Here is a 24,581-nt window from a genome sequence, read left to right as displayed (position 1 = left end):
TGCAGTTGAACCATCCAGAAAATTGCAAAGAAGGTTTTTTTTTTTTTGGTGTCAAGTTGCGTTGACATATTAAACCTTTGCGAGAGAGAGAAAGATCAGCATTGAAGCCTTTCACAAGCAACACTGTTACTCTGATGTGTCTGAGCTGATCTATTTATGTCTAAAAGATTAACTTTCTCCACAGGACTTGGGGGCAGGAAGTGGCTCAGCGTCTCTGTCTGCGTTTCTTGGCAGGGGGAGAAAGAAAAGGAGAAAAAAAAAGTCATGCAGGATAGAGCGAGAGATAGAAACAATTTAAGGAGGAGAGAGCCAAGAAACGCTGTGACAGACTTCTAATCTGTAAAGAGTTAAGAGGAGGACAGGAGGAGGCGGCTTCTAGTGACTACAACATGTCTATAACTGTGACTGACAATGAACCTGGAGTGAAACATTACGAGCTAATTGCAGTCATTCACTCCATCCTTGCCAGACGACTGCAGTTGAACTTGTGCTGCCTCTTGATGGTGAAATCGTTTTGTGTGTGTGTGTGTGTGTGTGTGTCCTCTTACCAGTGAGGTGGTCCAAGGTGGGGGCCACTCGGCACTTCTTGAAGTAGGCGTCTGTGTCAGGGTCCACCACCAGCAGACGTGCTTCACTCCCACCGGCTTTAATGACGGCCACGACTTCTGAATGTGTCTTCCCTTCTACTGACAGACCGTTCACCTGAGGAGAAAAAGAGATCATTTTAGATTTAGTTTTTTTTTTTTTTACCCTGGTTGGTTTTCCATTCAATCCCGCGTAATGTTTGATGTATGTATTTACAGTTTTTTCCGATTGCTAAACGACAGTGGGCACAACTGGAGTCACATGTGCAAAACTCAAACTACAGTCTGCACTACCAACAGTCACCTGAGCTAAACAGTTCACATCACCTGCAAAACAGGCTCAGTGCAGCCAAACACTATGCACAATCCTCACTGAGATAACACACACTGTCACTCAGAACACACTGAGGGTAAACACACTAGCGTCAAACACCAATACAGAAATTACAAACTTTTTCATCTTTACAGTTTGAACAATTTGAGTGACTTGACACTACTCAATAGTTTATTTAAGGAAAAAATATAGATTGTATAGCATACCAATTTTTAGATAAGGTAAACAAGAAGGAATAAAAATCAGCAGTTTTCTTCAATAAAATATTTTGTCTCTAGTAATTTATGGAATTACTGGGGAAAAAAACTAAAGGTACATACGTAACAGTACCAAAGAATAGTGTGACTAATCCTGCCTCTCCCCAGCATCATGTGGCAAGTTTTCTTCATCACATTGGATGTCTTCATCATCTCTAAATACAAATGAATGTGGTGTTTCTATTGCTTTCACCTCCATTACTTTCTGAAAAACAGTAAGAACACAGTTTTACTATTGTAAAGATATAGTGTTTTTCACTTTTTTTTATAGCTGCGTACATAACCTCAGACATCTTACCTGGACATATTGGTATCTTTGCTCTTTTACCCGTTTCTCTCAAACAGTACAGTGTAGAATTGTTTCATTCTTATTAGGTGTTTTTTTTACAAAAAAAGGCTTTCTGAGCTATAAATATGTTCACTAGTCTAAAATCAGACACCTGCTTAGGCTTTCAGCTGAAATTGCAATCAGCAGTGTTTGATAGGCACCAGACTGAAATCTATTCTGTTTTGAATGTGTGGTTAACAGTTTTGACAGCAGTGTGTTAGCATTTGAACAAAGTGCTGTAAATCTACAGTGTTGTGCACGTTGTGGTTAAAGTCATGGGATAAGTGTGTAGAGTTTTGAAAACTGTGTTCAAGCAATGAAAAACGAACTAGAGTTTGGTCCACATGAACTGCTGCTGTGCAGACTGTAGTTAGAGTTTTGCACGTCTCCAGTTGTGCCCACTGTCGTTTAGCAATCGGAAAAAACTGTAAATGTGTTTAAATGATGTGGACTGTAATGTTTGATGTATGGTTTTTTTTAAATGTGGACCCCAGGAAGAGTAGATGTGCTTAAGGGCACAGCTAACGGGGATCATAAACAACATAAATGAAAAGTTGCTATTGTTTCTTCTTCTTTTTTTGGAAGGGGGTTGTCTTGTCTCTGTTCCCAGAGAAGTGAACAAACTGTTTTATCACTGTCAAGGATTTCTTTCTCAATATTATCACTTTGTCTCCAGGGCAGGAAATCCTGCACGGAAAACGCACGTACGCATGCACACACACATTCTTTCAACCACTAACTTGCAAAACAATAACATGCTCAGTACCAAAAAAAATATTTCTTCTTTTCATTTTGTCCTTTAAAATCAACTTTTACCACCATGTTTACATGTGGTACTTTAACTCTGCGGTATACATTAACTCAACATGTCAGGTGGCTCACTCCCACACCAGCTGAGTGTTCTGGAATAAAATCACCATGGGAAAGCATGTGAGAAATGTCTCAAAGGGTGTGTGTGTGTGTGTGTGTGTGTGTGTGTGTGTGTGTGTGTGTGTGTGTGTGTGTGTGTGTGTGTGTGTGTGTGTTTAGGTCATAGGGTGGACCTGCACGTCTAAGCCAGTCCCACAGAGGAAGCTGGACAATAGCTGCTTGGCCAGTAACAGCAGTAACAATGGCTGTCCGCTCCCCACAAAGCCCCGCTCCTCAGTGGGTGGTGTGGCTGTCTGGGGCCCTCTGGGGGACTGCAAAGCCCTCGCTAGACTCTCTTACAGACCCCAACCTCTATGGTACTTTTAATCCCTCTGTCCTCTTTTCGTCCTCCTTCTCCTCTGATTCTTCCTTTCCATTTCACTCTAGTTCTAATCGCCATTCACTTAGAGAACGAAGGATCGTTAGCTCTGATTTAACCATGTGTTGAAATAATGTATTAGGCAAATTCATTGTGTGTCTTCTGTTTCTGCTAAAGAATAAGTGGAAGTATGGTTGGTTGCATGATATTCCAACCACAAGGTTTTATGAATTTAATGTCTATAAGAGGACAATACAAATGTGGGCATGTGGCCTGTGGTAGGCTTAAAGGTACAGCAGTGTCTCTTATACATTAGCTCAAAATGTTGTCGCTGTTGAGCATAACGGTATCATAATTACTATTTTTCAAAACGTTGAACAAACATTTTAATGACACACTTGCTGTTTTCACCAGAATTGTCTGATGTTTATTTTGACATCTTACATCTTACTTTGTGATCTGGAAATTGCAGGAATTCACATTGTAATTTTAGTTTTTGTTTACACACACATCACATCTCTCTGTAGGCCAGTGTACACTAAAGACAATGATGTGGGCAGAGCTGACCCCAGACCAGTTAAGAAGCTGATTATTCCAGTGTGAGGCTGCTCACAGTGACAGTTAACACCAGAGTCCTCTGGCGGATTTCAGACCCCACACAGCGGCTGTTAGTTCACAACACATTCCTCGGAAAACACAGTTAACTTTGGGAAAAAGACCTGACCACTTCTGACTACCAGAAGGCCTAGTTGATACTACTGGAGAATATTTTTGGGGGTGGATTTGGATAAATCAGATTACTTTTCTGTTTTAAAATAAAACCTTTTCTATGCATTGTACCAACCTGATCTCACAGAATTCCGTGAAATGAACACGGCCCCTTAAACTAAGGAAAAGGTCGTGGGTGGGCTCACGTTTCCATGACATGTGGGACAACAACGGGACGGTTGGGTTTAGGAAAAGACGAAAGGGACGGTTACGGTTGGCTTTAGGAAATATGACATGCGGAAACACAATCCCCGGTTTCCTGGGTGAAAGTCCTGTGTTTGACCCGTCCACCACCCCACCAGCCAACCTCCCTATGCAGATTTTCGGGCCTTCATACTACTCGCTACCGTAGTTCCTCCTAATGCTACGTCATCTTCTCATTGACTTTACGTTGGCATTGTTTTCCGCGGTGGCCACACGGAAGTTTCACACATTCCGTGTCACCACCACGTAATGCGGTGGTAACGGTTCGTGATCATTTCACGGAATTCTGTGAGACCGGGCTGATTGTACTTATATATACAATCAATCAATATATATTATATAGTCTCGCATTAGGCCTTCCTCCACAGCGCTGAGGAGGACGTTCTGGGTAGTCCACACAGCGATTCGGAATGGGAGAAAAACGTGCTCTGGTTTACTGGCTTTTTGTTAAACCAATCACAATCGTCATGCATTGTTTCCTACACATAGACTAATGTGTGGCGGTGCGCCTCACTATCAACACCGGCCGCCGCACATTGCGTTTCATTATTAATAAAAAAAATGTAAACTTTATTTAAAACACATTCTTCTGCATTTCCTTTCCCTGCTCTCCTCCGTCTCTCTGTCACTTGTGTCTTGCTCACACACACACACACACACAACACAGCTCCTCCCACTGTACAGTGTTTGGTGTTTTTAGCCCCCAACGTCGCCTTCCAGGCAGCGCGGCAATGGTTATGTTTAACGTCGTTGGAGGCTTAAAACACCACCGAGCCCACCGTGCACACAGCGTCTGTCTCCATAAAGGAGAGAAGACGGAAAGGTTGGTATCTATCTCGTGAACACCTTTACACAATCACACATTCACAATCACCGATCCGACTCTTAGCAAACAAGCGATTGCGCCCGCTTTTGAAAGTTAGCTAGTCGCAAGTTTGCGGTAAAATGCAGTTGGGTTGTCGAGGTCAAAACACTATATAGCAGCCGTGAATCAAATAAATGTATTATAAATAATGTTATGGAATGTTTTACACTGAATGTTTGCTGCTTCAATCCAGATGAGTTTTGAAAAGTATTTTCCGTGACTGAAAAAGGCACGCGCCCCCCGGTGACACTCCCCCCCGCCACAAATTGCTTTCTAATCTGTGGGAAACACTGTCATGGGCGCCGTTTGCCCCAGACAGAGGCACGGTGCCGCTGCAAAATATCCTCGGAAGAAATTTGTTTTGGTGGAACATATGTACGTTTTAGTCTTGCAACAGAAAACTCAGATTCGACAGATAGTTTAGCTAGCGGTCTCAATTTACCCTGCAGATATCGGAGGAGCAGTTAACCATTATAGTCCTCGTGAATCGACCCAATTTTAAAATTCCCACACAAAGAAAGCGGAAGGTAAGATCCGGCCGAAAGGAGGGACATCCGGCCGAATTTCCAACGGCACCGGAGCAATCCTGGAAGTAGAACGTCGTGGATAGAGACTAGTACTTCTATTACTTCTATTACTTTATGTACTTTGTACTATTTCGTCCTAAAAGTGTATGAAATGTCTTAATCCATATTTGAAGACCTGATTTTCACCATCAATCATTGATGGCAATGATGCAACTACAAGGTAACATGAGCGTGTACCAGGAGTAACACTCATTTTAAATTGGTATTTATAGCATTTGTCTTTGTCTATTTTTATTGATCATGGAATTGTTTTGACAGTTGTGACAGTACTTTGGGTACATTTTCACACAGCGTTCTCTTTCATACTTTATAGGTGAGGCCTGATTACACGCCACGCCATTCTTCTCTATTTTTATCCAAGTATTAAAAAGAAAATCAATACAGGCTGCTTAGAGCGGAAGTATGGCAGACTAATCAGGACGGATATTCTTGTGTATCCAATCAGTTACTTCTCATAGAGATGACTCTGTAACTATTAGGTTGAAAAGTAAATGTTGCTAATACTGCCAAGGACTTACATTAACGCTTCTTACATAAGACAAAGACTAAGCTAGAAGATCAAACCCTTTTATTACACCATACTGCATTCTCATACTTATTACAGTACCTGTACTATCCTGTCCTTGGACAGCAGGCCTGCCCTCTCTGCTGGAGAGTCTTCATCCACAGCTCTGATGTACTGGCCCGGACGCGCCCGCTCGCTGTGCAGGTTGAAGCCATATCCGTTCGGCCCTCGCTGGATCACACAGAGACGTGGCCGCAGTTCAGTGCACATCACCTCCTGGAAGAGACCAGAGGAGAGGAAAAACAGATACAGTATGTTAATACACTGTTACGTGACATGCATCAATAAACCAGAACATTAGCGTTTAAAAAAATATCTCCACCATGGGTTCAGGAAGAACAAGAGGCACAAAGATTACGGAGAGCTCCAGCGAATCGTTAACCATGAATATAAAGCCGAGGTTGAACATACAGATGGCTGCTGCATGCTGATGGGTTGTGCAGTATGTTATTAACAATCGTGTGTAAACTGAAGCTGCTGTTTGACTCCACGTGACTCCAAAGTGCTCGCCAGGAAGGAAGAGGGTCTTGGAGGCATGTGATTGGAGGTCTGCTGGGAAGGTTTGTGGAGAATTAAGGGAGGAGAGGGGGGGGGGGGGCAATCGGCGCTGCTTTGGCCATAAGGAAGGAACCGGTTCCGGTGTGGTCCGCAGCCTTGCTCGCTCCAGGGCCCGAGGAGGACAATGGAAGCTGGGCGCTGACCTCTGACCGCCTCCCCTCGCCCCATCCAGTCCCGTCCAGTCCCACTCTGGGATGGCAGGAAGAGTTAAAGCTGTATTGTCATCCAGGAAAAAACTCTAGTTCAACTCCAGAACCTCCCTTCCGCTGTGTGGAAGAAGCAGGTTCTTTATTTAGAAAAGGGTGGTTTTAATGGCTTTGTCATCAAAGAGGTGAACATACGAAATAGGAGCTACAGAGCTCAGGAGACGCAGCACTGGTCAAGATAATCTTTGTCAGTGTGACCAAATCTGACCTGACACTGCCTCCACATCTGTCAACTGAACACTCGAAGACAATGAACAACCTCTATAAATAAGTCTGACTCACTTTCTACAGAAAATACTGACATCAGTGGACATACATGAATTGTGCGATACGATACGATACAACTTTATTGTCAGCCAGGGCTGAAATTCTTTTTGCATCTCTGGGTAGCTCATATAAGAAAGAGGACACAGACATACATACAGACATACATAAGATGAATAACAGCAAAAGACATACATGAAACATTACCACAAATGACATAAACACAAAGTAAGGAAACAAAGCATGTATAACAACAGAAAATGACATGAACATGCACACAGACAAGGTCTTGGAGACTTGTAACCCTGAAAAAAATATTGCACTGGATTGGATTGAATGTAGCTGATTTAACAATAGGTCAGATTGATGTATGAAAGAGTTTTTAAGTCTGATGCGATTGAAAGAATGAACTCTGAAGCATCTGTTTGAAGGCAGAAGCTGATATTCTCTGTGCAAAACATGTGAGGAGTCATTTGTTGTATTTTTTTTTGCAGATAAATTCTATATGAGAGGTCCATGAGAGATTTTTGTCTATCATGACACCCAGATATTTGTAGACTGGGACTTGACCAATTACTGAATTGTGAATCTTCACTAGGGGCAGTTGACAATTCGTTTTTTTTTCCAAAGAGGATTTCCTCTGTCTTCACGGTGTTAATAATGAGAGCGTTTTTATCACACCACTCAACTAACCAGTCCATGTTGCCCTGGTACAGTGTAGGGTCATCAAATTTGGTAGACAAGGTCAATAGAGTGGAGTCATATGAGTACTTTAACAGAAACCGGTTTGGCAAAATAGTGGTGCAGTCGGAGGTATATAAAGTGAACAACACAGGGGAGCTAATACAGCCCTGGGGTACTCCAACATTAGTTGTCTTTGGAGAAAAGAGTGTGTCATTTACTTTGACTAGCTGAACCCTGTTAAAATACCAAAGAATAAGAGTTGTAGTCATTATAATAACTGACTCAAAATTTTCTCTCGTTTAAAACTTGGCACAAGCAATGAGTGATTGTTATTTAAGACTTGCATTGTTCTAAGTTAACACCCAACAAGATACGAAGAATCAACTTTTCACTTTTTCTCTTAGTAAGGCATCCGAGAAAAAAAACACGCTTTGTAAACTTTGTAGTGGCTCCAAATGAGATTTACGTGGAACTGGAAACTGTAGAAAGACTTTATTAATTAATTAATTATTAAGAATATTTCCTTCCAACGTAATTTAACTTGGATTCTGCGGATCCAGAAGGATTTATCCATAAAAGCCATGCCCATTTGCGACTAGATAGATTCTCTGCCATTTTTAATTGTGTCCAAATCTGTTTTTTCGCTACTCCTCCTGCTAATTCTAAGCGATCTTCACCACATTTGGGACAGAGCATCTCTGGACTAAGAAAAAGTAACCTTTTCGGATTTTTGATGTTCCATAACTATGCCTGTGTAGGTAAGACTGTCATTCGCATTGTGAAGAAATATTCATCCAATCGATTTTACACTGTATATTGCTGAGGACCAAAGTCCAAGTGTGCAGTCGATCGGATGAGCGGTTCTGGAGAACGCCAAGCAATCGGCCCATTCTTAACGAGCTCTGCCCTTCTTATACTTACTGGACGAATAGGAGAGTGGTATTAATCTTTTCATCTAACTCTCAGCATGATACCAAAATATCAAAGTATTCCTTTAAACTTCCTTCACAACAGGTTCTTACCCATAATGTGTAAAGGCCTCAAACAAAAACATAATGGAAAATACAACACAGTGTCGCACACTTGCTCAGATATACAAAACATGAAATGTAATGGCAGTCTGTTCTCATCATCATGCAGATTGTTCATCTTTGTGTCCATCAAGAGCCTGCTGAGCAGCTGGAGTATGTGCTGAACATGTATGCTGCAGGTCAGATGTGCTCCTGATAAGAGTCCTACAGCCAGAGTTTCATCCTAATGGTAACTGATTATACAAAAGGGATTGTCTTTGATTGCACGTCCTTCACTTCCTCAAGTGTTATACCCAAACTTCAAGTGAAACCATCTTCTTTTATGAGTCCTTTAAATGAAAATCTTTCATTTTCTTTTCAAAGTCTTTCATTCATTTTAGTTAGCGGTTGGTTTAGCTTAATGTTTGTTCTTATTACTGACATTTTCTCCTCTGAAAGCCTGGAATTAAAACTATAGTGCGTAGTTTCTGTCGCCCACATGAGGAATTCTAAGTAATGACAACAACACTGTCGGCGCATCCACATGACGCAAGCCTTCGGTGATCGCGCACCCACCCCCACCCCTCCTCCACGCAGTTGCTAGTAGCTCAAGGAGGACGCGGAGGATTAAAAAAACATGATGGACTCTTCAGAAGAGGTTATTACCTTGTAGTTTTTATGTCCTCTTCATCTCCAAAGCTGAACGTTGCTGTTGTCCTTTCTCAGCGGTGACGTAAAACGCATCACTTGAGCTTCTGCGAAAGTTGCGGACGGACGGAGAGTTGTGTGGAGCTGATAGTTTTAATTAGCTATCAACTCATTTGGCAATGGCTTGAAGGTAACGGACGTTCATTAATATAAAATAGTTGTGCACTATGGGCTCTATTTTAACGATCTAAGCGCACGGCGTGAAGCGCCTGGCGCAGGTGCGTTTAGGGCGTGTCCAAATCCACTTTTGCGGCGTAAAAAGGGTCCGGGCGCCTGGTTCAAAAGGGTTGTACTTAGTGTCTTCATTAATTCATAGGTGTGTTTTTGGCGTAACATGCAATAAACCAATCAGAGGGTCATCCCCCATCCCCTTTAAAAGCCAGGCGCGTTTGGACCTTGGCGCATTGCTATTATGATGGGGGATGTGCACCGTAATATTTTTATTTGTAATCTTTTGCATGTTTGTGTGCTGCTGTGCTTCCCTGTGTGTGTGTGTGTGTGCTGCTGCGCTTCCCTGTGTGTGTGTAACAAGCATAGTGTGCATGCGCTGTGCACGAGCCTAGACGCATTTTACTAATTCGCTGTTAAAATAACAATGAAATGCTGCGCTATTGACTTTAGACCAGGTTTTTGTTGGTCAATGGCGCGATCACTTCCCGCTGCCTCAAGATAGCAATACACCAAGAATTCACCTGAACACACCTCCCTGTAAGACCAGCACACCCATGGGCGCAAAGAGGGACGCAGGTGCATTTGCTATTTAAACGACGCGGGCCCTGGACGGTCTTAAACTAGCAAAGACACTTGCGTCTGCGCTGCGCCGCGCCGCGGCGCGCCGCACCGCGTGCAAGCTATGGCCCTCTAGCTTTAACTCACAGAGCTTTCTGTCTTCAACTTTATCTGTGATGGCAGAGTAAAGCACTACAGATTCACGCAAGAACTTAGGGAGCTCTCATTCTCTGTAACACACTCCATGATCTATCATTACTCAGTTCATGTTCCCAGTGTTAGACACCCGAAAGCAGATGAAACACTGAGTGCCATCGACACACACACTACAGCCTTGGCATTAGACTCTCTGACACCCATCGTGTGCTCTGGCTGACGTTAAGCGCCCCTCTGCAGGGAGAGAGAGGCTCTGGCAGGGACAACAGAGGAGGGTTTGTGTCGGAGAGGAGTGGAGGGCTGAAGAATCTCCACGAGGGTCTGTAATCTGTGGAATCTGCTGAACACACACAAGCCAGGAGAGGAACCAGGGACCCACTACTTGTCAAATGTGTGTGTGTGTGTGTGTGTGTGTGTGTGTGTGTGTGTGTGTGTGTGTGTGTGTGTGTGTTTCATGCGGTAACAATAAATACAATGCAAGTTCTCCGCAACGTTGGAGCAGAAATCTGACAAACACAGCTGCCAGTTGCAAATAAACTGGGCACAGCAAAGATACAAATGCAGAACGTTGATGGGACGTTCTGTAAATAACAAACTGACAACATAATACTCCTCCACATACACTCATACTGAACGGGTCTTATCTGCTGTTGAATGACACACAAATCTGTGTTCCCTAATTTACAAAGCTTTACAAGAGTACAACTAAATATTTGTTGCAGACAGGCTTAGCTTTGCCCTGAGGTCAGCTCAATTCGTATACTTCCTCTCAAACTCTTTATTTTGTTTGAGTACTTCCCGGACCCTAAAGCATCTGCATGTCCACATGGAGTGTGGAAGGAAAACACGGATTAATTCGTCTGCTTGTGCTGCTTCCTCAGATTTAGTTTGGTTGTTAGGCTGTGAAAATCATTGACTCATTTAGATTTTTTTCAAATAATGAAAAAAAGGTTTCCGGGACCATCAAGCAAATAATATGAGTCACACTCACTGTGGCATGAAATCTTATTTGGCATGCTCAAATACCACAAACCATCCTCATTATCAATATTTCTGACTGTTCACAGGGAAAAACAGCTAATGCGTATCAGATATGCCTCGTGGTCACGCTAGCCAGCATTTTTTAGAGTGGCTTGTTGATGCCTGGCTTCTTTTATTAGATGTCAAATACAGTTATTTTATTTCCTGCTCTCATTTCATCCGCTACATGCCATCTAATGAAAGCCCCCTTTCCCACTGTGGTGTGTGTGTGTGTGTGCATCGGTGTTTTTGTGCATATGTTTGGGTGTGTTCAGTATTTAAATTTCTCTCTCATGTTGGAAAGTTGAGCCAGCGCAGAGGGAAGCATATTGAAGGAAGATGTGTCAACAGTTCCTGTTCAACGTTTCCCTCCTCAAAAAGGAAAATTTGTGTCACTGAGAGAGTGTGTTCAGTCTCGAAACGCTGTTTTTCTGGGCCGAGAAGAACATTTTACACAATAGAAAAGACAGCATTGATCTTCTCATCTAACAAAATAACATATAGGCGTATTTTCCAAAATGTGGACAAACCCCTTAAAAGTTTCTCTTCAACTTAAACTGACCATCAGCTGAGTTTCACAACTGATAATAATATGTTGCATACAGAGTTAAGTAACACTGGACAGTCCAAATAAAGAGTTGTGTAGAAAGTAGAATTGCATCATATTAGTTTTCACAGAGACACTTCTCTCTCTATCGTACCCATTGTATTCACTCTAATGTCTGCTGCTGTTAAGCCTCTTATTTCTTTAAGATACAGTTTCAGACAGCTAGTGTAGTTCCTATCTCCCCCTGCACAGACTTTAATTATTTAGCAAATACAAGCAAGCAATTGCTTTGAATACCAATTACTCCGAAACAAAACCAGGGCCGGTGTTAATATTCTCAAAACGCAGTCACGAGTCACATTGAAGCTGTCTCGCTGCATCTCACTGCATCTGCTGCTGCAGCACACAGTTTATCGTTGTGTTTTTGAGAGCTCACAGGTTCCCCACCCAGAGGTCAATGTAACCCTGTTTTAGACTTCTGACTTCTTAGGTTCTGGTTTTCCTCAGGAAGCTGCGATTATCAATAGATAAGATATAGAGGCAAAGTTCAACTTACATGCCTCTTTGACGCAGCTGCTGCAACTCCTCTGTGCAGCATGTATGGGGAGCTCTTTGTGCTTTTTAAAAAAAATCCAGTATAATATGATTTTAGGAAAATCTTTGCTCCCTGGAATGCGGGTGAATATTTAAAATGAAAGAAACGGGTCAAGTAACAAGGGTTGAGATTACTAGCTTTTGCTAATTATTCGACTTCATGCTCGTACTATCTTACACCACCTCATGTTGGCGCTATCGTTAAAGTCAGAGGATCACCAAAATCAGCAGGATTTATCCGCTGTGAAGCATGAATATTTGTATATAAAAAAATCATAGCAATCCATCCAATCCAAGTTGTTAAGATATTTCAATCTGGACCAAAGTGGTGGATTGACCAACAGACAGGCATTGCCATCCACAGAACAGTGCCGCTAGCGTCTTGAAAAAGTATTGAATGTCAGCATTTATATGGTATTTCTGCAAAAAATAAATAAAATAAAAATCATAATATCCATCCATCATGTTTATCACCCTCTGACTCAGCCACCGGAGATTTGCATCTGTCAGGCTTTTCTGCTGATTGTGTTCGACAGAGGAGCGCTGGGGCTGTGAGCGATACAGTCTCTGGCATGGAGGGAGCAGTCTGTGAGTGTGTCAGGCTGCAGCTCTGCCACTCAACTTGCCAGTTACTTCATATTCTTCATATTTTCCCCATGCTTTGCCAGCAGACTGATGTGTAACTGCAGGAGAACATATGTAGGACGTCTATTAAAGTAGGCCTCCTGCACAGCTCTGGGTCGCGACTCAACTATTCGTTTTGTTTCACATACCCAGGAAAAGAAAAAGAAAAAAAACTAACGAGTCCTGCGAATCATCAACTGAAACCTGTCACACTCAGCTGCTCTGTGCATGCAGACATGTCTTCTAAAGCGGCCTCTCTTTGTGTATCACTCTTTCTCCTAACTTCATCCCTCGTGTCGCTCTAATAACAGAGGGCAGCTCCCCCGTGACTTCTTCGGCCTGTTTGATCAGCGTAAAGAATAACCGCTAAAGTGACACGGTGCCAGGCACTGTGGTTACTCAGTGACATGACAAATCATTGGCCTGCCCGGTCCTTGTGATTGTCATGTGTAGTTTTTGACAGAGATTAACCGCCTTAAGGACAGACTCAATAAATGCTTGATGTAAACCTGGGTCCTCTTTAACCACCACAGCACAAGTTTTGTGCTCTTGAGTGTATGGAGCGCACCACTCTCTCAGGCAGGACGGGGGTGTTGGATTTCAAGCTGGACCATTGAGCCAGCTGCGAGGCAGGCGGAGGGGGGGGGGAACAAAGCACCCTACTGTCCCCCCCTACCATTTGAGGATGGGACAAACTGGCTCTACAAAAGATACCAAAGAAAGGTTCTGCTGAGGGTTCCCATTACAATAGCCTTTTTAGGCACTGGTAAGACCAAGTGGAGTGGTCCTGTTTACCAGGGAGGCCTCGCCATCGCTTTTAAGATCTTTCAAAAATAGAGCTAGTAGGGTCTGCCTTTCCTCAAGGGTCTCCATCTTTAGTTTGTCCACCCTGCAGTCAGTTTTATCCTATCCCAGTCAACAAGTGTTATCTCCTTGGGCCAGTCTTCCTGTCCCCGACCCTCCACCCTTGCAGACACGAAATCAGCATCAGCTCAACAACCTCTAACACAAGTTTCTCTCCCACCTTTCACACACACACACACACACACACACACACACACACACACACACACACACACACACACACACACACACACACACACACACACACACACACAGAGCGCCGCAGTGTGAGAAAGAGGGCAAGGCAAGACAGAAAATATAGATGTTGAGATATCTGAGACAAGTCAGAGCCTCATTGTTACATTCAAGCAGAAGTGACAACATGATGTAGTCACACTCAGCATTTCATTTCCCACTGTGGCATACAAGCAAACGTTAAACATCAGTGGTTTATTACATAACCAGTGCTGTGTAAGCTTTTCAGTCAGGGGACAAATAATATGTCTAATCGTAGACGCTACACTCTTGTAATTCAAGAATGAGCCAAAGGTTAAAAGGACATTCCTCATGTAGCTCTTCTTCTGTGTACTTTGGCTTCAGGTTTGGGATTTTCTACATTTCCCTAAATGTTTCTTCACAATCCCACCAGCCACTTCTTGTATCCAGCTGTTGAGCACATAGGTGAAGGGAAATAATGAAAGCAAATGTGTTAGCAGGGACAAAAGATTGAGCGTTAGCATCCAAGAAAAGGTTGTGCCCTTTTATCACAGCCTGCCCTGTGGTGGTGTTGCATTATTAAGGCTACTGTTAGTGGAAACATGTCTATCTAATCTATTTTCTTGTGTGATGGATTCTCCTTGGGTGACTGGAAAATGAATTTTGTTATTTTTCTCAGTGCATATAAAATGTAAAACGATGAGTTGCAAAAGACTTGTCCCTCTTAGCTGGACAGGAAATATCTCGACATAATGGCCGGTCATGTTTGTGGTTTGTGTTATCCACAGAAATAAGAACAAGACCAAGTCTCTACATGTCGGCGGCTCTGTGGGGGTGACCTAAAGGCCATTTTATAGTCGTGCGTAAAATCGACGGCGTAGCACCGCAGACCCCTCTGCGTCTACGCCGGACCCTACGCCGTAGCCTGACGCGCACCTCTCGAAAAATATAACTACACGTGGCAGCGATGCACGTCGCCCGGCCGTGACTTGGTAGCGTTGCATTTCCCCCGACTCATTTCCTGGTTCTTATTCTCCATAAACAACATGAAATCAAGGAGAGGGTTAACTTCTCCTGCTACCCCCCCCCCCCCCCCCCCCCCCCCCCCCCCCCCCCTCCCACCACTGTACCCTTTAGGCACAACGGTGCTTTGAGCTAAATGCTAATGTCAGTATGCTAACATGCTGATGCTAAGCAGGTGTATTTACATGTATGTTTAGTAGGCTTGGGTACCGATTCCATAGTGGAACCGGTTCCCACGCAACCGGTAGGAATCGGAGCGGATTAGAACGCAAATTTCGGTTCCTCATTTCGGTTCCACTTAATGTGTCGACTGAAATATTTTCCCTCTGTCGCTCCGAAACGGACGTAAAAATTACACACTTTCTCTTTCTTATTATATATTTAAGTACTTTAAAACGTTAATATATTGTTAAATTTAAATCATTTTCAATTAACAAAAAACTCTTAAAATCTAAAATCCATACCCAACCCTAATGTTTAGCAAGTTCACCATCCTAATTTAACGGGTTAGCATGCTAAAATTAGCTAATTAGCACTAAACTCAAATAACAGCTGTGGCTGATGGGGACGTCTTTAGTTTTGCAAGTATTACAATTTAAAAAAAGTTACTATTTTGGGATATATTTTTCCTACATTTCCTTAGTTTTGCACCATTCGGGTACATAAATATGCACGCCAAAAATGTACATTCATTTTCTCTGTCTTGGTTGTACGGCATCTGTGTCTTGTGCGATGCGAAGGGAGGTGGACGGCAGGGGGTGAGTCTATTTCAGGGCGAGCAGCCAGTCATTTCCCCATCCTCCGACCCCCCCCCCCCCCGGCAGGGCGCGGCCCTCCGGCTCATTGTCTGGCCCGGGGTGGTGAACCTTCAGCAGAATGGAGTGGGAACTGGAATGTGGCATTGTGGAGTCTCAGTCCAATATCACACATACACACACACACACACACACACACACACACACACACACACACACACACACACACACACACACACACACACACACACACACACACACACACACACACACACACACACACACACACACACACACACACACACACACACAGGGTTCAGGTTCCACCCCTGACCTAGGCCACAGTGGTCTTGGCTGCAGGGACAGGACAGTAGGTGCTGTTGTTTGGACTGACGTCACTAAAAAGTTTCACTGAGAGTGCTGTGATTTGCAAAAAGACAACATATCATTGGTTACTTGTTCCGCCCCTAATCAACTAGAGCAATATAATGTTGACTTGTGATGTAGAACTCCTTGTTTAGCTTAAAACGTTACGGTTGTGCCAGTTTATGACTGTCTGACATTTAAACAATAGTATGAAACATGTATGAAACTAATACTGGGTTGCCCTGGTGGCCTATAAAGGTTTAAAAAGCTGACCATCAAATCTTGATGTCTTGATGTTGCCGACCATTGTTGCATGTCCACCCCACTCTTCTCTCTCCCCTTATTTCCTGTCATCGCTCCACTGTCTGCTGATGTAAAGCCAGAAACGGCCACGAAATACTCACAAAAAAGCAAATATTCTATGCCCTTTGGTACAGTAAGTATGTTTTCTATATTTTCCTCACCTCTTTGTTAAACAGGTGTTGTAATGACTTGTACGTGACTGGTGATACTGTCTTGTTATCTTGGGCAACATTTTGTGATAGTATTGTGTCATGAGTTGCTTTGAGAGTCCCGCCCATAACACACATACATGTCGGGGGGGTGGTTACTAAAAAACTAACTCGACAGATACTGTGTAAATAGGGGGGTGCCAACTAAATAGAGAGAGTCTGACTGCTGCATGTGGCTTTTAAGACATCTGGATGAATCTGGAACCGAAAAGATAAGAAATTGTGGTTTGGGTTATTTCGAAGTAGATTAAATGTTATCTTTTCCTGATCTTAATGGCTGTGGTACCCATTTTTTTAGTGTATTTATCTTTATTTAGCGGCTAACGCTAAATAAACATTATCAATGATGTGTTTCGGTGATATTTGATTTAGTCAGTACCACTCATTAGGGGATGAGTTTTTATGGATAAAATAACATGGGTCTGTCTTTGACTGAATAAAATACCTTGATGCATACAGGTACTGTATGCTTATCCAGTGTTGCCATTGGGTTAATACTGCAGTCCTGGGGATTGATTTGGGCAACATTGGCATGTAATAATAATTTTTTTTCTTTTCTATCATCCCTACTTTCATATTTTCTCATAAACAAATAAGGTACAGGGAAACATGTTATGTAAAATGTACAAATCTTTGAGTTGAAAAACAATTAAGCCCCTTACACCCTTCATGTCCCCTGAAACGCACAGCTCGACGATCAACAAAGCAGGGAAGGGAAGGGTGACACCCAAACACACGCACATGCACACGCACACGCACACACACGCACACACACATATTAATGTGAAAACACCCACACAAAACAAATACAAATGCAACACATGCCCAAACTAAACTAAATACTGTACGAGCAGAACATTAAGCGACCATCAGTTTGAATTATGAAGTATATCTGAGCAGACAAACACAATGACACGCACTCCTTTACCCAAACAGAGCCAGAACAATACCTGGCTTTGTCACAATGGCTTTAATGATAAGCAAACCAACAAACACAGCTGGAGACGCTGTTTACTTTCATGATTCAGTGTCTGTCGCTGGAACGACTATTCAACCTGTGTTCATTTTAGTCATCATATACCCTGTTCATCGCAGGCATTTAGGCTGCTACTTTTGCTCTGACACACAGCGATGCCTCTAACCTTCGAGTTGTAGTTTTACTGTCCTGCTACGAGCTGCTGAAAGTGCAGGCCAGGGGGGGTGAGAAGAGGATCAAGACGAATGGCGGACGGGCGGAATCTTCCACCAACAACAATGACAGGAAACCAGCACAAGCGTCCTGGGGTCTGTGCAGAGTCCCATAGACAGCAGCAGGCAGTCAGAAACACACCCCGGACCATCCTGGCTCAAATAGCTACTATAGGTGTGGTTATTTCTCTAATGCATGACAAACGTTTATAGAAAGCTGACGTTTATTCTATTCAGAGAAAATGGTATCCACGGGCTATTCCTATGAAGGCATTACGTCAGATAAATGTGGACGGTAAACTCTGAAAACTCAAGTAATTCTGTCCCGCTGAAGAAGACATGACAGTACACAGATAGGAATGTCTCGCCGTAAATTATAATTCCTGCTAATGGTCAGTGACGATCTGCCACTGTGGGAAATAATATATGAATGTCCTAACCCCGGTTAACATTGGGTTTGCTAGAGGTGACAAACACACACACACACACACACACACACACATACACACACTGAAAAGACAGCCGATGAAAGCCAGTTAGAAAGACCACTGTTGATAGACTGCACCATACAAATATAGACTGAATCCTCCCACAAAGCAGCTTCAGGGTGATTTGTTTAGAGAAAACACGTCATCCCCTGCAGTTAAAGGACGCTTCTATGTAAAGCCAGTGTAAAAAGCCAAGCATGTGTGATGAAAGCAGTGGGAGGCTTCAAGCTCTTTAATAAGCAGGCTTTATATGAATGTGCAGATTAGAGGCTCAGATTAGAGGAGGGAAGTGACAACCGACAGGCACAAAGTCGCCTTCTTGTCTCATTTCAGGCATCTACAAAGTCTGAGTCTCCTCTTTCTATCTACTGTAGAAACACACACAGTGATATTACACACATTCACACTTAGGAACACTTAGTACCAGCTCTCATCTCGCTGCAGTCAATTTCATCTCACACAAGCGCTCTTCCTCTCCTGTAATTAGTGTTTAAGGACAGTCTTATGTAAGCAGCCAGCAGCCATTCAGGAAGACTCCCAAAAAAAACAAAAACAAAAACTTCTCACCCTAGCACTCTCTCACTCTCTCGGATCTGTGTGAATCACTGAAGAGAAAAAGCAAACGCAGCTCCAGAAAAACACCTTTTTAACGGCCAAAAATGTTTCCGCACGGAACAATCGCCCCCATTTTTATTATAGAGTTTACTGATTTGCATTTTAAAAATACTGATTAACAAATCTAGTTCAGCTCATGTGTTTTTCATTAGTGTCATGTATCAAAGATGAATTTCAATATTCAAGTCTTAATATTAAAGGAAAGGTTCACAATTTTTCAAGTCTGTGTTACAACAAAAGTTCAGGTGCCCATATGTACAGTGAAACAGGTTTCTCTTGCTGTGATCCTTCCTCCTGTTCATACTGGCCATTAAAAGGTCCCCTCCTAACATGCTTCCTATGTAAGTGATGGAGGAAAGTCTTCATTCACAAACATACTTGAAATCATTTTTTAATTTTTGTTCTGGATGAGCTGATGGATCTAGATTTGTAATACGAGGTGAGAGAGAGAACATCTGCTGCTACTTCACTGCCATCAACAATTGCAGAGTAAAACTTTTACTGCCTGGTAAACAAAACAACGGCCTTTGGAACCGATGGTACAGTATTTTCTTTTGTGTGTGTGTGTGTATGTATGTGTGTGTCTGTGTGTGTTTTGTTCCACGATGACGACAGCAGCTCCTATTTTCTTCCCGGGCCACACTCCATGTTCTAAGCTTAGTCACTGATCGTTCACTTTTTCGCACCTCTCCTGCGCTGTCTCACTTTCGCCTACTTTCATCCTCACACATACATACACTCCACATGCGCTGCACACACACACATGGAACATCATCATAACCGTGGCAACCGTGAGCGAGGCTCCTCATTTTCCGGGGCAGGCGTTGCTCTTCGAACCCTCTTTTGTGTCGCTTCAAAGACTGAGGCCAGACAGCCAGAGTGTGGACGTCTGTGTGTGTGTGTGTGTGTGTGTGTGTGTGTGTGTGTGTGTGTGTGTGTGTGTGTGTGTGTGTGTGTGTGTGTGTGTGTGTGTGTGTGTGTGTTTGCGTCATTGGCTGGGCCACAGGGCTCGGGCACAGGAATGCCGGACAGGATGTTGGGAGAAAATTCCAGAAAGAGTGGAGTCACTGAAAAAAAAACACACCCTGAGGTGCATCTGACTGTAACATAGAGAGAGCAGATTCTAAAACTGCATCCCTCGAGTCCAATTTACAAACTCACACACTGTGCTGTTTTCTCTGTCCCTAAGTCACTCCTGCGGCTTGTGAAATCTTGGGTTTTGTACGCCTTTAACATAAAAAAAAAAAATTACTGGATTTTAGCTCCATATGTCAAACGCTGGGAGTTTGTTGAAATGGATATCTAAGTGGTGAAAATGAGATTGTTAGGAGTGCTATTGTTTGTTGCGATGTCAGTTCCCTCTGGGTTGCGTGCCAGTGTGAATTGTACTGCCACAGCTCCATTAGGCCATCTGTGGAGAGTATCAAGAGTAAACACGGGAACAATCGCTGTATATTACTGGGACAAACAATATAACCCAGCAGTGCCCAAGAGCTGTACACAAGTGTGGGCTTTAAATGCCAGAAACATAACTCCGAAAGGTCCTAAAGGGAGAAAAAAATACGATGTAAGGAAGCAGTGCGTGGCCCCCTATAAAATGCCAAAGCTTCAGTAATGGCAATGTGGCATTTTTTTTTTTTTTTTTAGATTTCTTTATTTGAAAGTGACAATGCACATTAATCAACATGAGCACAGAGACCAACATGTAAATGTGCCATATTAAGCCAGGCTTAAAACAATGATGCTTTCCCTTGAACAGCTGGGTTCATATAAGGTGAGGGAGTTTACAAATAGCCAAGCAGCATCATGTGATCCTTAACAGTTGTAGTTGTTACCACCACTGTGGGCGTTCTTATGAAGAAATGGTAAAATCTCTGGGAAAATAAATAAATATTCACGTGGATATGATAAATAAGCACACAGAGATGTTCTTTGTGCATAGAAACTAGAGCTGAATCAATTAGCCAATAAAGCAATTCGTCAAAACTAAATCTACAACTATTTTGATGATTGATTAATCATTTAAGTCATTTTTACAGAAGCATAAAAATATGTAGTTCCAGCTTCTAAAATGTGAATATTTGCTGGTTTTCTTTGTCTTCTATGATATTTTACTGAATATTTTTGGACAGCTTAGCTTAGCACAAAGACTGGAAACAGAGGGAAACAGCTAGCTTGGCTCTGTCTGACGGTAAAAATATGTCTATCTATTTACCGTGGAGTGCTAACGATCTTCTCATCTAACTCTCAGACAGAAAGCAAATATGTCAAACTATTCCATTAATACCAGGGAAAGAACAATAGCAATATTCAAACTATGTCACAAATTACAAACACCAAAATACAATATCTAGATTCATCCCACAATAGAGATCACTTCAATATACCTCCCATCTTGACTCCTCATCATCACTTAACCACAGAACCGGCCCGACCCGTACTAAGTGAACTAAGCGGCTGCTTAGGGCCCCGTGGCTACCAGAGGGCCCCCAAGAGCGCTTGAAATGTCCCACAATAGAGCTCATTACAGAGCCGGTCTATTTAAAGATAGTGTTGCTATAGGTCTCACATTCGTCTTTAAATGCTTAAGCACTTAAACTAATATTTACAAGACACTAGTTGGTGTTACAATGTGGAAAGTCCCCAAACCAAATCCTGCTTAGGGCCCCCAAAAGTCTAGGGCCGGCCCTGCTTAACCATTAGGTGTCACCACTTTCTTGACCTCCCATCAGCTTCAGAGATCATCCAAAAACATACACTGAACAGCAGCAACATCCTGGTTATGATTCAACCAGTATTACATCCTGCAGAAAAGCTGAAATCTGGCCTTGTTGCACAACAATTTCATTGTTATTAAATGTTGGCTCCATCAAACAGTGGTTATACAATCTGCCATCACATAGAGACACAGTTGAGCTTCACATTGATGGTCTTTTTCTACGTCTTTGTTTCTGATAGCTGCTGGCTCTCTGCACACTGTGGCCCTTCTTCCCAACTCACTTCCACCTACACTAATGTACCGAACAGGAGAGCTGGACACAAGCAGAAACAGCCTCGGGGGTAAACATCCAGGATGTAGCGAAGGGCACAGATGTTCCAGACTGGAAGGACCCTCTCCTCCTCGAGTGCTTTTTTAATGAACCCTGGTCCTGAGTTCACAGCCACACACAGACACACATGCAGACAGACAGATAGCGTGGCAGGAGAAAATAAGGGCACAGCAACAAATGGCCACTGCGGAGTGAGAATAAAACCATAATGTTTTACAGACAACGATCAAAGGTTGAACATTTTCATTCGGGGGACTCATTTTTTTTTTACACCATTTCGTTTTGTTTGTTGTGGAGGGTTCAGCAATGTCAGATATTTGTCATGGTGGTTTTCTAGAGGAAGGGCACACAACACCATTTCTTTTCAAAGTGTGTTTGTCATCATTGATGCTGACTTCATGCTGAACTTTGTGGCATCACTGTAATAACAGAGGACAGCGTTGCCTTACGTTTTCAAGTGATTGCTCTTTGAGAGAGCTGCAGAACATCACTCACAATCATGTTATCTGAGAGGAGAAAGTAGAGCAAGAGTTTGAGGTTTACAGACTTGACGGAGGGTGGGTGGGAGGGGGATCACGGTTTAGTTATTTCTTGACCCCAAAGCTGAACCAGGTTGTTGTTTGTCCTCTCACCCACAGCAAATGTCCAGCCAGCTGACCCTGCCTACAGCCTGGCAGCATGTGGGTGCAGTTGCCCATGTTATAGACACAGAGCACCTATTCTCTATTCCTATTCCTATACCTAGGAAAACACTCCCTCACTGATGCATTCAGTGGCTCTAATGTCATCATTAGCATTTTGTGTAGTGTACTACAGCTGGAGGAAAAGGAAACCTGAAAATAAGAGCTGCAGAAACTTATTCTAACTTTGACTCACCTTCTCAGAGTTGATGCTCAGCTTTTTCTCGACGTGCACGTGGATTTCTCCGTTACTCTCCGGGACCGGCGTGGACTCCCTGGGTGTCTCCTCCCGCTTCTCCTCATCCTCATCCCCCTTGATGTGCTGCTCATCCCCGTTTACCGTCCCGTCCATCTCCCTATCCTCCTCGTCCTCCTCCACCACCACCACCACCTCCTCCTCCTCCTCATCCTCCTCCTCATCCTCATCCTCGTCGAAGGGTAACGGGATACCGTCAGTGACATACTCCTTCAGACACTTCATGTTGTGTTTCTTCAGCAGCTGCTCCGTGTCCGGGTCCACCACTACGAGCTCCAGCCGGCCCACGGTGGCTCGTATCCGGGACACGACCTGCTGGTGGCTCTCGTTCTCCACGTCCTCCCCGTTGACGAACACCAGCCGGTCTCCGGCGCGGAGCCTCGAGGTTTCAGCCGGGCTGTCGGGCTCCACTAACCGGATAAACTGCCCCGTCTTGCCTTTCTCCCCGTGGAGGTGGAAGCCGTAGCCGTTCTCCCCCTTCTCCAGCGTGCAGAGCCGGGGGCGCAGATGCTGGCTTTTGCTCGGCATGGTATATAGGCTTCACTCGCCTTCACACACTGCTTCTGAACTGTGTCTCAAACTGTTGTTTAAAGTGGAAATGACCACAAGACCCGCTCCAGGATGCTGCTGGGGAGGGGTGTGTGTGTGTGTGAATGAGTGGTACCCCTTAAAAAAACAAATTCCAACCCCCGCCCTCTTGTTGGGGAGATTAGTCCGTGAGAAACGGTGCTGGTGTTCCACTTTCACACACACGAGTCCAAGTCTGACTTGATCCTCACCCTTGTGTAAATCCTCACTGTGACTCCTGCTATCAGACAGTGGAGGTCCTGACCCGAGGACTGAATAGAGGCCGATTAGAGTCACACAGCAGCTCCCTCTCACTGTGCGAGAAAAGTAGAAAAGCCACTCAGGAAGAGGGAGGTGCGTTCACGGAACAGCCCAGCTGCTGCCTCATGCAAAGCAGGGAGAACTGGAAGAGAAGAGTAAACACAAACCGAGGCTGTCAAGGAAAAAAAACATGAAGATGATGATCAGAGGACTAGATAGTGTTTGGATGAAAGAAAAACGAGTGTAGTTCGCCCCTAGATGCACAAACCTGTAAACCCTGCTGTGATATAGCCTAATTACCATTGTTTAATTTTCAGTTTGTTTTCTTAAAGTTTTCCTAAAATTACATTGCAGTTTCCCCCCACATTTAGCCTTCTTTCCCCTCTGTGAGCAACACTTGTTGCACATGCATTTCGTCATATTGTAGCCTACATATTTGTTCTTACTGCTCTGAATAATTCCTTATTTTTGGCATCTTTTCATTTTAAAACTTTTGCCCCAAAACCCCTTTTTCACACTTGCATGCTGCCATTCTATGTATCACATATTGTGTTTTCATTTAGCATTGTGTGTCAATTATATAATGCAGAATTAGTTTATTCTCTATCAGTCCTGGTATTATGAATTAGAATAATATGTAAGCTTTTATGATGTATGGCCTTCTGATATGTCTTCAGATGTAATGATTGACATGACAAATTAGGCATTTTTGAGAACCCTATCAAGAGTTTAATTTAACAATAACAATCAACATCATTTTAAAACTCCACAGTGTTTTGAAGCCAGTCAAGCCAGAATCCTTCCGAACGTTCAGAGATATGAGTGAAAGCTTGTATAAATATGAGCCCGGTGGGAAGCTGCGGAAATAAAGCCTCAGGGAGGATTAGACTTTTCAGCTGAGAATGCTTCCAGACCTGATAAGAGGACAGAGACAGGATCTC

The 24,581-nt window shown here is 43.3% G+C and overlaps 1 protein-coding gene across 1 annotated transcript in view; it reads right to left on the bottom strand.

Moving 5' to 3' along the window:
- The window catches only part of LOC120574961 (Na(+)/H(+) exchange regulatory cofactor NHE-RF1-like), a 30,385-nt gene extending 6,674 nt beyond the window's left edge, over nt 1-23,711 (bottom strand). The window contains exons 1-3 of the mRNA XM_039825488.1: nt 22,753-23,711; nt 5,763-5,936; nt 549-702 (exon numbers count right to left, since the gene is read on the bottom strand). Of these exons, the coding sequence (XP_039681422.1) occupies nt 549-702; nt 5,763-5,936; nt 22,753-23,340 (916 nt within the window). The 5' untranslated portion in view covers nt 23,341-23,711. The remainder of the gene's footprint in view (nt 1-548; nt 703-5,762; nt 5,937-22,752) is intronic.
- Between the last annotated feature and the right edge of the window lie 870 nt (nt 23,712-24,581).

Source organism: Perca fluviatilis, chromosome 15 (assembly GCF_010015445.1).
Source record: "Perca fluviatilis chromosome 15, GENO_Pfluv_1.0, whole genome shotgun sequence".
Classification (NCBI taxonomy): domain Eukaryota; kingdom Metazoa; phylum Chordata; class Actinopteri; order Perciformes; family Percidae; genus Perca; species Perca fluviatilis.
Note: the sequence above shows the minus strand (reverse complement) of the source record. Positions and strands in the feature narration are given on the sequence as shown.